Here is a 17,583-nt window from a genome sequence, read left to right as displayed (position 1 = left end):
GAGAAAGATACTCTGTAGTTCAGCGTTCTTCACACATTGTATTTTTCAGTTTGCAGTTAAAAATAAATCCACCCTTTTAAAAACAATTTTGAGTACCCAATTCATTTTTTCCAATTAAGGGGCAATTTAGCGTGGCCAATCCGCCCAGCTTGCACATTTTTTGGGGTTGTGGGGGGGGCGAAACCCACGCAGACATGGGGAGAATATGCAAACTCCACACGGACAGTGACCCAGAGCTGGGATTGAATCTGGGACTTCGGCGGAGCGCTAACCCACTGCGCCACCGTGCTGCCCCAAATCCACCCTTTTTTGCGTGTTGTGCAAAATAAGTGGAGCGTTTTGAAGTGATATCTTAAAACTCAATGTCAAACTGCATATTGTCCCAAAATAGAAGGGGATGCAAAACAGCAGCAACAGTCAAAATGGTTGGTCCATATGATGAAACCTGCAGAAATACATGGTATTAATGTTGGTGACTCTAGTTGGGTGGTGGTAATGAGTAACAAATAGCTTCCAGTTATGAAGACAAAATTGTCCAGTGTTCCGTGTCATAATAATCCAGTGCTCCCTGCTAGTATTGTACATCGGTAAATATTGGGTGCAGACAAGATTAGGCTCAGCAATTGATGTCTAAAGATGACTAGCTTGCTATAAAGAATGGCCACTTGGATCAAGTAATGGAGTGAAACTGTTCCCACTCAAGAGAGCATCAAGAACCAGAGGTCACAGCTTCAAAATCATTGGCCAAAGGGGTAAAAGTGATGGGAATCAAACTTTCTTCGCCCAGTTGGAATCTGGAATAAGGGGCGGAATTCTCCGACCCCCCGCAGGGTCGGGGAATCGCCCGCGGCCGGCGTAAATCCCGCCCCCAGGGAATCGGCGGGAGCGGGAATCACGCCGCGCCGATTGGCGGGCCCCCCGTGGCGATTCTCCGGCCCATGATGGGTCGAAGTCCCGCCGCTCACAGGCCTCTCCCACTGGCGGGAATTGGAGCACTTCTGGTGCCAGTGGGATTGACGGCGTGAGCCGGCCTCCGGGGTCCTGGGGGGGGGGCGCGGGGCGATTGGACCCCAGGGGGTGCCCCCACGGTGGCCTGACCCGCGATCGGGGCCCACCGATCGGCGGGCAGGCCAGTGCCGTGGGGGCACCCTTTTTCACGCGCATGCGCCGGTGGTGACGTCAGCGGCCGCTGATGCACCGCTGCATGTGCGAACCGGCGAGGGCCTTTCAGCCAGCCCCGACGCCGGGGCGCCAAAGGCCGTTGGCACCGGTTTTGGCGCCAGTCGGCGTGGCGCCAACCACTCCACAGCGGAGAATTCCGCACCTTTGGCGAGGCCCGACGGCGGAGTGGTTGCCGCCACTCCGCTACGCCGGGACCCCCCGCCCCACCGGGTAGGGGAGAATCCCAGCCAAGCTTCCTGAAAGTGTGGGTGGTGGAAGCAGGATTGTTCGAGGCATTCAAGAGGGAATTGGATTGCTATCTGAAAATGAAGACCGTGCAAGGTTACGGGGTCAAGACAGAAGAGTGGGGCTAGGTCGGGAGCTCTTTCAGAGAGCCAGTACAGACTAGATGGACCGAATGGCCTCCTCCTTCATTGTAAAGGTTCTGTGTAACGTCATCATACCCCTACAATGACAGCAACAATAGCTTGCATTTATATAGCACCTTAACTTCCCAAGGTGCTTCCCAGGGGCACTATCGAAGAATATTTGACTGAGACGCATAAAGAGGTCGGGAGGTCTTGTGTTGCAATGGGTAGAGTCTCTGCCTCTGAGCCAGCTCTGGGTTTGAGTCCCACCCCAGGACGGGACGGGCAAGGAAGGTATCTTCATTGCACGGTCAAACAGGTTGGGCAAATGAGCCAAAAGCAAGGCAGCACAGTGGCGCAGTGGTTAGCACTGCTGCCTCACGGTGCCGAGGTCCCAGGTTCGATCCCGGCTCTGGGTCACTGTCCGCGTGGAGTTTGCACATTCTCCCCGTGTTTGCGTGGGTTTCGCCCCCACAACCCAAAGATGTGCAGGGTAGGTGGATTGGCCATGCTAAATTGCCCCTTAATTGGAAAAAATGAATTGGGTATTCTAAATTTATTTAAAAAAAGAAAAAACAGGGAACCAAGAGCCAAAGCTGACAACTAAACTACATAATTTAGCAGAAAGAAATGTTGGAAGCCCATTAACAATCTGAGTTGAAGATTTTTTTAATGAGACAAACATTTAAAATACATGAACTTGTTATAAATATATACACCACATTTTTCTGATGTGCAAAGTGCCGATTTGCACATTTATCCAGTGAAACATAAAAATCCTTTGAAGAGGCAGTGATAAGGTGGCATTTGTGCACTGGCCTGGGGGTTCAATCGCCCCCAGAGCCGCCTTCGCTAGCCAACAACTATCTGCCTTCATTCGGTTGGCACCACAGTTAGTTATATTTTCTGCCAAACTCCAACACATGGTATGCCAAAGAAAATAACACATACTACTTAACAGCACATAATTACAGACGTGTCAGTCATGCCTATATTGGATACGAGATTTTGTCCTGCAAAATGAGATGTTTCTACTTGAAGGTTAAAAATAACCAACAGTCTACACGATTAAGGACTTCAGTTCCATTGCCATAGAAACCAACCTCAGAAGCAAGACAGGACCAGAGTTTCCATGATATTTAAAGGGGCCATGTTTTAAATGGCCTAGAAGGCTTAATTTAAGCAATAGCAGTCAAAGATCAAGCATACCCTAATATGCTGTTATTGGCTTTGACTTTTAAAAAAATGTATTGTTCCATAAACCTTTCACATCCAGCCTTTTTTTTTGCACCAGAAGCAGAAATACAAGCTTACAACTGCAGCAGCCCTATTCAAACTTCTACTTGATCTCCCATGGCATTGCACATGGGCGAGTTAAAGACCAAGAGCAATAATCAGGCGAAATAGGGTTAGGGGGCAGGGGATAATTAAACCATGGGCCACAGACCTATTTAAAGTCATTCTGTTCTTATATTTACATAACAAGTAGATCATTTTATTCATATTTCGATAGACATTGAGAAGCAGAATAAAGTGGTTGGAAAAAAGGAGTTTCCCTGCAGTACAGGAGAAGGCAAGAGAGGGAAAAGTGACGTGCTACAGCCCCACCACTGGTAGGAGGGTGTAAATACAGTGTGACAAGTTTACATAGGCAATTTGCCTTATAAAAGTGGGGATCGAATTTTATTATGAACAAAACTGACACAAGTGTTGCAAAAATATAACAAATGGAATACAGTTTTGTAAACAGGGAGTGCACAGAGATGTAAGTTTTTAATATATTACAGATAGCAGGTAAGAAGAAATCTTGAGTGATTCCTCATCTTCCTCTTCTAAGTATATTGGACTCCATTTTTCAATTTTAATTTCCATGGTGACACCCTTCAGATGGAATGTCCATCAACACTTAATGTCCATGCTCACACAGGAAAAGTGATCACTTAGGTAAGGATTCATAGTGACACCATAGAATCATTGCCAGCAGAAATCAGTGGAAAATATCAGAATAATATTGGCACCAAATATCCTCTCGATCAGCACATCTTACTGTAACAGGATCGATTCTATCGGGAGATGGCACAACTATATATCAGAAGGGAATGATCTCAGTTGCGCTTTTCTTGCTAAAAGCCCACCTCACCGCCTCGACTTTTGTCCTCCTCAATCCCACCCTTGCCCACAAGATTACAAAATAGCTCTCGATGAAAAAGACCCCTTTGTTCATTTGGCATCTTCCTTCCAAAATAACAGCCGCGCCTATCTCCCCAACACGAGCACCCAGCTGTTTCCTAAATGAGTCTGGAAGTAGCAGTCCCTTGATCTTACTTGAAAGGTTTGCTTTGTGAAGTCGTCATGTCAGAACAAGAAAGGTTAAAACACATTTTTTGGAATCAAGCTACACTGAAAATGAATGAAACAGTGATTATTTCAATCCTTCATTTTCTGCCCTCAACGTAGACCTGAAACAAAATGCCGATAATGGAATAAAACGCAGAATAATGTTTATGACTCACAATTCAGAGGAGCATGCCTTCTGTGGGATTGCTCCTCCAACACACTTTGTCCTTGTCAGTTTACATTTCTCCTCACTAAACTCCTTTACTTTGTATGGAACGATAAGGATACAAGTTACTACTCAAGTATGATATGGACTAAAAGCACAGCTAAAGATTTGGGTTTTCAACAAAATGCTGTGAAATTAGCAACCAATCCAGGCTTATTTAGTTAGTTAAGTGTTCCAGTAAATTAAACTCAACTGGTGCACAAAGTCTAGAAAAGATCTGGCCATTGTGCTAATATATCATTCTGCCCCTTTCATTAATTTAAATTAAGTGAAAGTAAATTAATTGCAATACCCACTGATGAACATAATTAATCGTTTTATGTACATGACAGTTTTCCCACACTTGATGCCACCAAGATGCCACCAGGGACCGCATTGCTCTGGTTTTACTGCATAAACTTACACATGCTCAAGATGGCCTTCAAACGATCTTGTGCAAAAAATAGCATACAAACTCAATTCAGCTGTAATTTTAGCCGGACCTGTAGGAAGCACACGGGACTGGGTGGAATGCTGATTTTACAATCTACCCGACATTCCTCTCCAATAGCAAAGGTCAAAACAGAGTTAAATGCAGTGGGGAGAGGGAGGGTGCAAGTCCAACATTGCACTCAATCCCATCACTTCTCTGGTTGATTTTAACCTGGCCGGTTCGAATTACGCCGAGCGTTTCTGCTAAACTGCTCAAAGAAGCAAAATAAAGATTGCACATATGTAGCACCCTCGTATATTTCTCAAAACAGAAAAAGCAGCAAAATACTTTTGAGGTGCAGTGATTCATAAATGGGCAAATACAGCAGCCATTTTCCATACAGTGAGAGATGAATGTCCAGCTAATTGTTATTTTGGCAGCATTTGAGTGGCTTTGAAGGAGAAACGCTTTCTCTGCTTCATGTCGTGTCATGGGGGCCCCGATTTTCCACCCAGACACAGCACACAGAAGGGACTGATAGCGACCAAGCCACACAAAGATTGACACCTCTGTTTGATAAAGAAATTAAGAGCACGGCAAACCTTCATGTGCTTAACTGTTCACTGTCTGTCACCTGTGGACCCAAATCTCTTACAACCAAAGGTCACCACATTACAATGACATTCATTTTATTTTTCGAAATAAAACATTGACTTGGTCCTCTTGCATGCTTTTCAGTAACTTTTCTTCTAAAAGCACAACGTATAGTTCTTTCTCAGTCACTGTCCTCTTCTGCTGTTGCAGCTCTTGCCAAAGCTCAATATTTATTTTTGAAGCATTTGGTATCCTCGATTGATTCTTTGTCCACACCAAGATGTGGAATGGGGAAGCAGGACACGATTTGACACCAAGCATTAGCACTGAATGATCCCAAGTCAGGTATAGGGCAGATTATATACAGAATGCCCAATTTTAACCCAAAAATGCCTATCAGCGTGGTATTCAAATCTCCCATCCTCTTGGCCTCTTTGAATGCCAAACGTCAACTTTTGTGCCAGTTATACTAAAATGCAGGTATATTTGCTGTAAACCCCTACATCTGTCAGAGAAAGAAGAAACCTGAATCCCTTCCGACTGAATTGGATTAAAATCTAAGTCCCAATTGGCATCAACGCAATGCACACATTCTCGAGCACCATTCATGTGTCGCCACCGTGCATTTCTCTCTAAACGCCATGGAGTTAATTTAAGTGCATTTTTCGAATGTAGCAATTTTAAAGGTTAAACCTTCTGTATTTATCCCTTCTATATCTAAGTACCAGTGTATAATTGCTGCAAAAAAAATGCAGTCAGCAACATTGCCAGCACAATGTCAGAATGGGAAATTAATCCATATCGAACCTCTTAAAAAGTTTACAAATCATTTGTAACATTGAACAAACAGGAAAGCGAAACTTTAATGAGAACTATAAATTCTGAAGATGCAACTTTCCTGAAGAAATTGAAGCACGTTTGGTGAGAAACTGACACTACACCTTCAAAACATTTGTCTTTCCCTGTTTTGCTTTTGTAAGCTCCCATCAAACATCGCATATTCCCCCTTCTCAATTTAAAATGTATATTTATTTAAATGTTTGTTGCTTGCAAACTAGGAATGTATTATGAGTAAAGTGTTTTCGCTGTTCTGTCCCAACTGCTCATCTGTTTTTGATGTTAAGTGGTACGTTGGACACTCCGAAAGTGCTGCTTTGTAAAGCGAGAGGCCTACGTTTGGCCTTGGTTTAGAAGATGGCACGTTGTCCCCTCTTGTCCTTCCTCCCACTTAAATTGCCCAGTTGTGGATACGCATGAGACATATTCGTGAGCAGGATGTAGAACACCAGTACGTTAACGATTACTCCAGTAATCATAGTACAGACATAATTGAGTGCCTTGCTCAATGTACATGGGCTAACAGACCCATTATTGTTACACAAGGTACTGCATTAATTGTCTTCATAAATTTAGATAGTCATTGAAGTGGCAATCATCATTAAATTATTAGGAATACTATTAGCTTTATAATTTAAAAAAATTATCTTTGTTCCAGCAGAACTCAACTCAAACGTAACTGTCTCAGCATCTCTGATTAGCGTTAACCGGCTAACTATTCTTCATTCAACTAATATTTTCAAATCTGCCTAACAATTGACCAAACAGAAACCAACGTGAGTTGAAACTGATCACAGTTTTTGAGTGTTACCATTAGTCACTAAACCCTATCATTAGAACATAGTGTTCACATGTGCGAATCACGTGCAGCTGTGTGTCACCATTTGTTAGCCAGCTCCTAAATATAAACAAGTGGTACACCAACATTGTTGTTAATGTCTTCGTGGGAGGTGCCTCACCATATAATGTCTCAATTAAATAATAGTCTCATAATCGGATGGATAGTGGTAGAACTAAATTAGATGATGCATGCATTTTGTACCCCAATTTAAGGCTGTGCTTGAGGCACATTTATGAATGAGCATATCATTCATGGGTTGTTTACTGTCAAGTGAAAACTGCAAAGTAACAAAGTACTTAAGCTCAAGTAGTCTACTGATAAATTTGGCTTTCAGCTTTGCACTTTTCCCACTGTTTTTTCATTAATAATAGGTGCTCGTATCTGAGATGGTTGGAGAGATCCACCGTCTGATCTCATTGTCTTGGGGCTAGGTATGTAGTTGAAAGGGGTCACTCGGGCAGCTCTGCTTGGGGAACCATGTCTACTTGAGTTGAAATGCATGTGTCCTGGGACATTGGCATAGTTTTCAATCTCAGCTGAAATGGTCATATTGTTCCTCATCAGCATTAATGTGTCAAGTTCCTGTTCATTGTCTGAATAGATGCCATACGTGGTCTCTGGGGTTTTCCCATCAATGATCTGCTTGTGGTATTCCTGGGAATAGCCTGCGCAATGTGAGGGATGAGGTCCAAAGTTGGCGACGTGCTCGAATTTATTTTTGTGATGGGGAAGTCGTCAGTTTGCACGAAAGCATCACTGGTTTTAGTTTCCACGGTCCCCACTTTGTTCAGCTGTTGCTCAGATTCTGATTTATTTACTCGTGCCATTGCTGAGGGCGGAAGGGAGTTGCTGAGAAAATATGGAATGTCTTCATCTTTGATTCTTCTCCACGTCCCTCTTAAGCTGGGCTGGATCTTCTTCGTTGGCTGTTCTTTTTGGTTTGCAAACGGTTGACTACTTCGAGGTTCTTCTTCACTTTTTGTCTTGTCGCTCGATTCTGACGAGGCCGAACGTGTGGAAGATGGGCTCCCGGCCCGCTGCAACACATTGATGTGAGGTGAAGATGAATAGCGTTTGAAGTTATCATGCTTCCAGACCGTGCTGTTTTTCACCGGGAGCCTCGAGGGGCTTTCCGAGCTTGGCCTTCTCGACAGCTTCTCAATTCGGAGTCCTTCCTCATTGTACGAGGATTTCCTCTGACTCAAGCTCAAGTTGGGGGCTGGTTTGGCCACTCTTAGCTCTTGGCGTTGAGTTGAACGTGTGAAAGCCTTCTGAAAATCCGACTTGCTTCTCCTTGGTGAGACAGACTGGGACAGTGAGGAGACTGATTCGGAGGAAGAAGCCTCAGACTTCTGCCTCATCAGCAGGCCTGAGGACTCTTTGATGAATGTCAGCTGCCGGACAAAGTTAGATTTGTCAGATTCGCTGCCACTTGATTTTGCGGATGACATTCTCACCAGGTCCAGCCTATTGGGCGGCATAACCTTCTTACTGCCTTGGTTCTTACTTGGTCCCAGAGGCTCATTCCTTTGAAAAGAGGGCCCTTTCTTTGCCGGGGTTACCTGTTTAGTTGGTGCCTGAATATTTTGTGGTTGGACTGAAGATTTGCGGGACAGCTTCCCAGAAACTGGAGTCTTGATGTTTGGAGTGGAAGGTGTAGAACCCACCTGAGCTCTGGCTTTCTGATCAAACTTGCTGATATTGTTTTTTGATCCATTTGGCGTCCCTTGCCTGGCCGACTGTAGAGTGCTCGTTACGTTCTTTGGGGGCTGCCGAGATGGTGTCGAATTCCTGGATGACCCCCTTGAAGGGCCTCTTGCTATTCTTGCTGGTGGAGTCACACTTCTCTTTGGAAGGGTACTCTCCACTTTCACTGTTGTCTCTCCCGGCCTGTGCAAGCTCCGAGATCTAAACGCCTGGCTAGGAGTTTTGGAAGCCGGGTTACTTTGAGGCGCTGCTTTCTTTGAAGCAGGGCTCGCACTCGTGGACTTCTTAAACATATCGGGCATGTAGATCACAGTCCTTCCTCGAAAGACCACGGGTAAGCTCACTGCCCGAGAGGGTGGCTTGGGCGTGTTTGGAACCTTCTCACCAATGAAAGATTTACCCGCCTTATTTTCACTTGGCCTCTTCCCTTCTTTGCAAGTGGTCTCTGCACCCTCTACGTTGCGTGTCTGCTCCTTCGGGGCCCTTTTCTTGTCCTTCCGCTCAAGGGTGAAATGCAGGGTCGATCCGATGGACAGTCCTGACACAAAGGACAGAATTGAATCGGATTCCGAGGACGGCTCTCTGGAAAGGCAAGCTGCAGCCTGGTGCAAGCTGGTAACTATTGAGTTGGCACCTTCCTGGATGGCTTTCCACTCAATGCTTCCCAGGTCCGGGGATGTTAAATCTGACAGTGAGCTGTAAACATCTTGGTTTGTGTCCTTGCTGTGCTCCAGGCCACCGGCCATGTCTCTGCCACAGTTGCTTAGGCCATCGCCTTTCAGGCTTTGCTTTGAGGACCTCTCAGACTTTCGCCGTGAGGAATGCCTCCTTTTCTTTGGCATGGCTGAGCTGATGCACTTCTGCAGCAGGTCATCTTCCGAATCGTAGCTGGGAGAGCTGGCGGAACTGTCCCTTCTTGTTGACAGGGACGGGTTTCCACTACTAAAAGACTTGGAAACAGTGGGGTTCTGAGACTTCTTCCTCGATTTCACAAATGCCTTCCGTGTTTTCGCCTGCGTGTCCTCTGACTCCACGTCGCTCAGTGAACTCAACGAGGAGCTCAGGGAGAGGCAGAGAGGGCTTTCATCTGTTATCAGATTCCGCTCAGTTTTGCTGGCCACGCTGGCGGTTCTGAACTTTGAGACTGGATTATGGCTGTGGGTTGGTTCGTTTCTCGCGACCCCGTTGTGCTTGATGATTTTCCCTCCATACTCATCTTCTCCTTCAGTTTTCGCAGCATCTTTTGGGACACCAAGCATGTCGAGTGAGTCATTCTCATAAAAACAGTACACAGCCTCTTCCGTGGGGGTGGTGTGCCGTAGAGATTGGAATGCATAGCTCCCGTGAATATATTCCCCACAGGACGCATCCATCCTCTGCTGCCCTTCCTCCGAGCTCTTACAAACACTTCTCTTTGTGTCCAACTCCAGCGTGTGTCTTGGTGAAGCTTGCTCCTTCCTGAAGCTATTTGCAATCAACCCTGATTGAAAAGCATGAGGGTTCTGGCTTTGACATGACTGTGGGGGTAATGGGTTCTGGTTCCTTTTCAAAACCTCCCTTTGACTGAAATGAAGTGAATACGGTTGAGCCCCTGACATGGACCTATTTAGATTTAAGTTGTATTTACTCCCTTGTTCAAGACTCCTGTCGTGCATCCTTATAGCTATAGGTACCTCCAAATCATCAGCATTTTGGCCTTCTGCAGGAAGAAGCTCCCTTCTCTCCATCACTTCGGCCTTAATGTTTGCCAATTTGGGCGATTCGTTCTGCGGGTACTCTAAGGTCTCGTCGCTGAGAGAGGCTGAACTGGAAAAATTAACTGGAGTCCCTTCCACTGAATCCGAGTATGAGGAATCTTCTCGAAAAGCGTCATTTTTTGAGGGGCTGTGGCCAGATGGTTCTAACTGGGAGTGAGCTGGCAATAGCATGAAAACAGGCCGCTGGCGGGATTTGCTGCATTGCGGATCCTGGGTGGGTAAACCTGATGCGGCAGAAGCTTTCACTTTCCTGAATTTGGTGGGCATGGCGGAATTGATGCATTCTTTCAGGATCTCAATGTCATCGTCGGAGTTTTCCAGGATACTATCCAGCTTATCGACTTTTTCCATCCCATCTCCGTTCCTCTCCTCTCTGATGTCTTCCCCGTGTGCACGGCAATTGAAACAGCTCTTCTCTTGGAAGAGAGGCATCAGCTTTAGCTCAATATCCTTCTGAATGTATGGCTCATGAAGAGTGAGGGCGCTTAGGCTCGAAGCGCAGGAAAAGTTTTCATTGGGCTTTTCCAAAGTGAAATAGAGCATCGTGTCAATATCTGGGGGAAGGTGAAATCGTTCCTTAAAATCATTGATGTCCATGTGTTTTCTCATATCGCCATCCCATTGGCTGGTGCCTTGACCGGCGTCCTTTTCCATTTGGTCAAGCAAAGGGGTCTTGCTTCTGCTGGGGGGCATGGTTTGACCAGGGCTGTCGGGCAAATCGCTGGGGCTGATGGTACCACTTATCATTTCGCTGCAAGGGTCGCTCTGAATAGAACTTACAATAGATGGGCTCTCAAAACTCCCAAGTGAACTGACTGAACTGCACCTGCTTAACACCAGTGGGGTTTCTTGCAAATAATTTTCAGAAGGACTTGATGGGCTGGAATCCATATTTCTAGAAGACACCTTCTTGCGTATCAAGAACTTCTCGTGCTTGGGGCAAGGTATTTCAATAGGTTGAGATGAGCTGCTGAAGGAATGGTCACTGGACTTGATCCGCATTTCTTTTGAGGAAAAGGACTCATCGCTCAGTGACTTCTCAACAAGCTGTGGTGACTCTTTTTCGACACCAATGATTTCCAGAGAGGAGTCGCTGTCAACATCATTTTCGCTGCCAATTTGAACGTCCAAGACATTTTCAGCAGATGAGAGGGATGAGAGTGAACTGCACCTTGAGAAACAAATTGGAGTGTCTTCCACACAGTACGTTTGTAACGTTTCCTGGTCATTGGACATTGGTGTGGAAGCTGATGTGCTAGAAAGACCTTGGTTCGCATTTCTACTGCTCTCTGAGTATCCAGAATGGACCCATGCCTGCCTTCTGCCACTCAAACTCTGAGGAGTTAGAGAATTTCCTGGGCTTGGGCTTTGACTGCTTCCCGTTGTGACTGATGCCGCAGGGATCTTTTCATAAAAAGGTGAGAATTGTTTTTTATTTATTTCATCTGGTTTTCTTACGCCCCAGGCTTCATTAAATGTCATTTTGGATTCCCTGGATCTCAATTGCCCATCAGAATCCTTTCGATCTAGCTGATCACTCTCCCCACTCTTTAGGTCCAAGTTGGTTGGTCTCATCTGATACATAGGAAATTTGTCCATTTGGTCTTTAGCCGAGGATTCCTTCATTGAAAGAAGGTGGCCTTTCATGTCACAGCCGCCACTGCTGTTGGCACAATCTAGACTATCGCTTGATAGGTTTGTGTAGTCTGTTCTTGCTCCCAAGATCGGGAGGACTTTACACCGATTTTCACATTTGCCTGAATTAGCAGCATCCCTAAAATGACAGGGTGATGAAGACTTTGTCCTGGGCTCATTCAAGTCATCTAGCGCACACTGCCAGTCAATGCATTGATCTTCAGAGCTAAGACTGAAACTGTCTTCAGAGGATGTGTGAATGTTAGACATGTCTTCCACTATTTTGTCAATTCTAGCTACAGTTGTGGATATCTGGTTTACTAATCTCTCCGCTGCAACAGAGACATTATCAGTGGCGGGATTGAATTTTTGAAGATTTCCCTCAAGATCTCTTTCTGATTCTGAACATCTTCCACTGCTACGACACCTGGACAAGCCTTGTCCTTGAAGAAAGGAGGAATTGAGGTACATGGACAGCACGCTTAGTCCTCCAGTTTCCAATCCAGTTGATATACTGGGACCCTCATCGTCGTCAAAACATCCAGAGTCTGAAGCATAATCCTTGGCCAGGCTTTCAATATGCCGGAGAGGCTTGTTGATGCTGGGGTGCTTAGGACTAAGCTTTTCGATGCCATCAAATGTCTCCGTCAAATGTTTGGCATCCAGCTCAGCCTCCAAAGCTTTCTGCTTCCTCATGTACAAAGAGGGCATGCAAGAGCCAGGAGATACCATGGTGGTGTCTTTGTATTTGGCTGGCCGGTTGGTCAAAAGATTCCTCAGGGCAGCTGCGCTCCCCATTGCTATCATCTTGTGTTTGGAATGAATCAGGTTCCTCAACATGCTGACGGCTCCCAGGTCCCACAGTAGCTCTTGGTCCTTGGAGCTGCGAGCTGAGAGATTCCATAAGGTTCCACAAGCATTGCTGACAATGGTCAAACTGTGGGACTTCAGATGTTGCAACAAGGTCTGCAGGCAGTTGTAGTCACGTAGGGTTTGCCTAAAAGACAAAAAAAAAGGCCATTAAGCAAATTAATAATAATCTTTATTAGTGTCACAAGTAGGCTTACATTAACACTGCAATGAAGTTACTGTGAAAATCCCCTAGTCGCCACATTCCGGCGCCTGTTCGGGTACACTGAGGGAGAATTCAGACTGTCCAATTCATCTAACTGCACGTCTTTCGGGAGTCGCGAGAGGAAACCGGAGCACCCGGAGGAAACCCACGCAGACACGGGGAGAATGTGCAGACTCCGCACAGACAGCGACCCAAGCCGAGAATCGAACCTGGGTCTCTGGAGACAGTTATATTTTTATAATAAAATAGATGGAAGAGAAAAATAATCCAAATGTGTGGGTTTAAAAAAAAATTGCTATCAGAATGGTTGCAATTATTGAAATGTTTTCATAGTATATGTATTCATTTTTAAATTTTGAAGTACAATGCAGTGTAAAACAGAAGATGGAGGAGATGGTGGTGTGGTGGTAATGTCGCTGGACTAGTATCATAGAATCCCTACGGTGCAGAACGGGGGAGGAGCATTTGGCCCATCCAATCTGCACTGACTCTGAAACAGCACAGTACCTAGGCCCACTCCCCGCCCTATCCCTGCAACCCCACCTAACCTGCACATTTTTGGACACTAAGGGGCAATTTAGCATATCCAATCCACCTAACCTGCACATCTTTGGACTGTGGGAGGAAACCGGAGCACCCGGAGGAAACCCATGTAGACACCAGGAAAATGTACAAATTCCACACAGACAGTCACCCAAGGCTGGAATTGAACCCAGGGGGTGAGATTCTCCGCAAATGCGGAGAGTCGTAAAGGCTGCCGTGAAACTGGCCGTGTTTCATGGCAGCCTTCACACCCGTTTCCAGGACCCGATTCCCCACCCCCCCCCCAATCGGGGCTAGGAGCGGGACCCCGGGAATCACGGCGTCGCGGCCTTAACGACCGTCGTTAAGGCCGCGCGGCAAGATGACGCACGGCTGGCGTCTGTATGACGTCAGCCGCGCATGCGCAGGTTGGAGCCGGCTCCAATCCGCGCATGCACGGGTGGTGTCATCACACCATTGACGGAACCAGCGCATGCGCGGTTCCGCATTTCTCCACCGCCGCCCGACAAGATATGGTGGCTTGATCCTGTCGGGCGGCGGAGGGGAAATAGTGCGTCCCTTTTGGACGCAGGCCCGATGATCGGTGAGCAGCGATTCGTGACGTGGGTCAGGCGAGGGGGGGGGGGAGAATAACGGGGAGGCGCAAAAAATGTCGGGAGGCCCTCCCACTATTCTCCCAACCGGCGTAGGTGGCAGAGAGTCGCGCCCAGGGTCTCTGGCGCTGTGAGGCAGCAGGGCCAACCAATGTGCCACCATCCTACCCCCTCCAGAGGCGCCAAGCTAATGCTCTGTGGACATGGATTCAAATCCCACCACAGGCATTTGGTCGAATTTAAATACACCTGGAATATAAAACTAGTTATGGTGCATGATCATCATTGTCGATTGTCATAAAAACCTATCTGGTTCACTAATGTCTCTTTTTGGAAGGAAATCTGCCGTCCTTACCCGGTCTTGTCTACACGTGATTCCAGACCCATGGCAACATAGTTGACTCTGAACTGCCCTCTGAAATGGCCAAGCAAGGCACAGTTCAGGGGCAATTAGGGTTGGGCAACAAATGGTAACACCCACATCCCATGAAAGAATAAACAAAAAACAAATAAAATTAATTGGAACTTACTGGTGTGATATAAAATGATTGCGTTCTTGAGTAATTCCAACAATCTACTCATTGTTTTTATGCTTGGTTAGCTACATTAATATTCACAACTATTAATGTTCATAACTATTTCACTGTACAAAATAACAGATATCTGACTAAATAATGGTTGTGATGAAAGGTCTTCGAGCTGAAAGATGAACCCTATTTCATTCTCCACAGGTGCTGCCAGTCCCACAGAGCATTTCTAGCATCCTTTGAATTTGTTTCAGCTACCTGACCAGCTCCAAATACCTTCGAGAGTTCTGAAAATCCGCACAGTATTGTAGCTTTTCCAAAAAAGGTGAATGCACAAAATCAAGCTGCGCGTTTACTAGAGTTCAGAAAGAAAAGGTGCTCTCTTCACACCGGCATTATGTGCCAGAATTGGAATATCGCCACATCAGCTCACTATTGATGCAGCCATCAGTACACCTTTCATAGCTTCAGGAGGTTCCAACTTACCTTACAGTCAATGAAGTAACTTTAAAGTGCCGTCATTGTTCTAATGTTGGAAATGCAGCAGACAATTTGTGCACAGCAAGCTCCAACAAACAGAAATGTTATCATGATCAGCTTTTTCTTTGGTAAGGTGCTGAGGGATAAATAAATATTGGCCAAGTTACCATGGAGGTCCTCCGCACTCTTCTTCAGAATGGTGCCATGGAACCTTTCACCTCCACCTGAGAGGGAAAAGGAGCCTCGGCTTAACATACCATCTGAAAAACAGCACCTCTGACAGTGCCCCCAGCACTGCACTGGAGTGTCAGCCTAGAATTTGTGCTTCAGTTCCTGGAGCTGGCCTTGAATCTACGATCGTCTGATTCAGAGATGCCTACCGATTTAGACGATGCAAGCAATTAGTGCACAGTTTCATGCTTTTAAAATAAATCATTAACTGCTCTACCTGTACTCCTCGTTTGTTGCAATGAGGCTGGAAACGTTGCGCAGAATTCCCCCTCCGCTCTCAATGATGGCGAGCGAATTGCTCTGACACTTGTACGTAAGGGTACCCACAAGAAAAACCAGGGCCCCTTCCACAGAACAGATGGCCACCTTGTTCTCTGTACTGTGAGCTGACAGGTTCCAAAGAGCACTCAGCAGGCTTTTCAACGTTGACTCCTTGAGAGGAACATGAAATGCAAAGCTCAGAACATCAACTCACAAGATAAATCCAGAGGCGTGTTGCCACTCAATTCTCTTTAAAGTTAAGCGCATCCATGCGAAACCACTCATCACACCACCCAATAAGCTCTTGGATAACTCTAAGCATCTTCCCTTCTTCCTGGAGCTTTATTCCAAGTGTCGATTATTGTACTTGAGAAGAAATTATTCCTGACTTCTGTATTTATATAGCATCGTAAACATAAACTATCCTAAGGTGATTCACAGGAGCATTATCAAGCAAAATTTAGCACTGATATCTTTATAAGGTGATATCAGAATTGAAGGTCGTAAGCTTGATCAAAATGGTAGGCCCAAAGAAGGTTTCTGGGAAGGTGTGGGGGGAATTTCAGAGTTCAGGCTCGACAGTTGAGGTAAAACTACCAATGGTGGAGTGATTAAAATCTAGCGTGCTTAAGAGGCTTAAACTAGAGTGACAAAAAGTGACAAAATTCCGATTCTCCATTTCTGCGGCTAAGTGCCGACGCCGGGGTGGGACCCATGGTGTTTCACGACCGGCAAATCAGCGCGTACCCCTCACCGATTCCGGTACCAGTGAGGGGCTAGCACCGGTGCTGCGGATCACGCCGAAAACGGCCGGAGAATGCCCGGGTCCCGGGCCGCACAGGCGCACGGCTGACGACCTGCAGCGGCCGCGCTGTACAGCATGACACCAGTCGTGCGTGGACCCAGCCCACCCCTGGCCACTCCCTGACCAATTCCACCAGTCTCCCCAGCCATCGCAGAAGCCCCCCCCCCCCCCAGCCAGCGGTACGGATCGCGGCCGAGTGTGGCGGCACTGGACACACGCTGAGTTCACGATTTGTGACCTTCAGAATTGAAGGTCATAAACTTGATCAAAATGGTAGGCTGTAAGAAGCAACTTGAAGGAGGAAAACAAGGCAGAGAGGTTTCGGGGGCGGAGTATCGCGGGTGGGCCGGCTGATGAGACACCAATGGCATTGCGGCTGCGCACAACCAGCAAAGTTACGATTTCGGCATCAGGCAACAGAGAATCCAGTCCAATGTTTTTGAGGGTTGTGTGGCTGGAAGAGATTAAACAGATGGACTAGGGTGCGGAGTTTTGGATGACCTCAAGTTAACGGATTTTATATTAGGATATGGACAAAGTACATGATTTGAAACAGGGGATTGATTTACAACTGCCTGCTCAGGTTCAATAGCCACCTAAGAAGGGTAGTGTATAGAATCTTGCAGCACAATAATTGGACAGAAACGGCCATGCAGCTGTTTATGCTCCACACAAACCTTCGCCCAATTTATTTCAGCGCATCCTATCAACATTTCAAGAGAGTTTTAAGAGAGAGTGTGGGGCTGGGTCATTGAGTGAGAGACACACAAGGATGACAAGAAAGTACCCATGACGTTAAGGTCAATTTTGATTGTTGCCTTTAAATGATTGAGGCAATGTCATTCGGATGGTCAACCAGTCCCACTCTTTCTCCCCCCCTCACCCTGGCTACATTTTTCCATCAATATCTTTGGCTAGAACCTTAGGTTAACCGTGACATGTGGGTCCGTTAATTAAGAACGCACCTTTTTAGCCTTCAGAGCACATTGCATCAATGCGCTTACACTCCTGACTTCCCGCAGAATCCTCTTGCTGTTGACGTCCGCTCTCCATGAAAGATTCCTCAGAATACTCGCCACAACCTGGAATAATACACACATGTGAAGCACTGAACCCAAATGTGCAGACCTATCATTAACTACGCTCTAAACTGCTTGTTAGGCACTGTGGCTGTACACAATGGCACACTGATT

The 17,583-nt window shown here is 46.3% G+C and overlaps 1 protein-coding gene across 1 annotated transcript in view; it reads right to left on the bottom strand.

Annotated features, from left to right (window-relative positions):
• Positions 1-2,180: 2,180 nt before the first annotated feature.
• apc2 (APC regulator of WNT signaling pathway 2) overlaps positions 2,181-17,583 on the bottom strand; it is a 219,205-nt gene continuing 203,802 nt past the window's right edge. The window contains 4 exon segments of the mRNA XM_038776515.1: positions 2,181-7,396; positions 7,399-12,872; positions 15,542-15,756; positions 17,356-17,472. Of these exon segments, the coding sequence (XP_038632443.1) occupies positions 7,107-7,396; positions 7,399-12,872; positions 15,542-15,756; positions 17,356-17,472 (6,096 nt within the window). The 3' untranslated portion in view covers positions 2,181-7,106.

This window comes from Scyliorhinus canicula, chromosome 18, assembly GCF_902713615.1.
Source record: "Scyliorhinus canicula chromosome 18, sScyCan1.1, whole genome shotgun sequence".
NCBI classification, from domain to species: domain Eukaryota; kingdom Metazoa; phylum Chordata; class Chondrichthyes; order Carcharhiniformes; family Scyliorhinidae; genus Scyliorhinus; species Scyliorhinus canicula.
The sequence above is the reverse complement of the archived record's forward strand: the minus strand, read 5'-3'. Positions and strand labels throughout refer to the sequence as shown.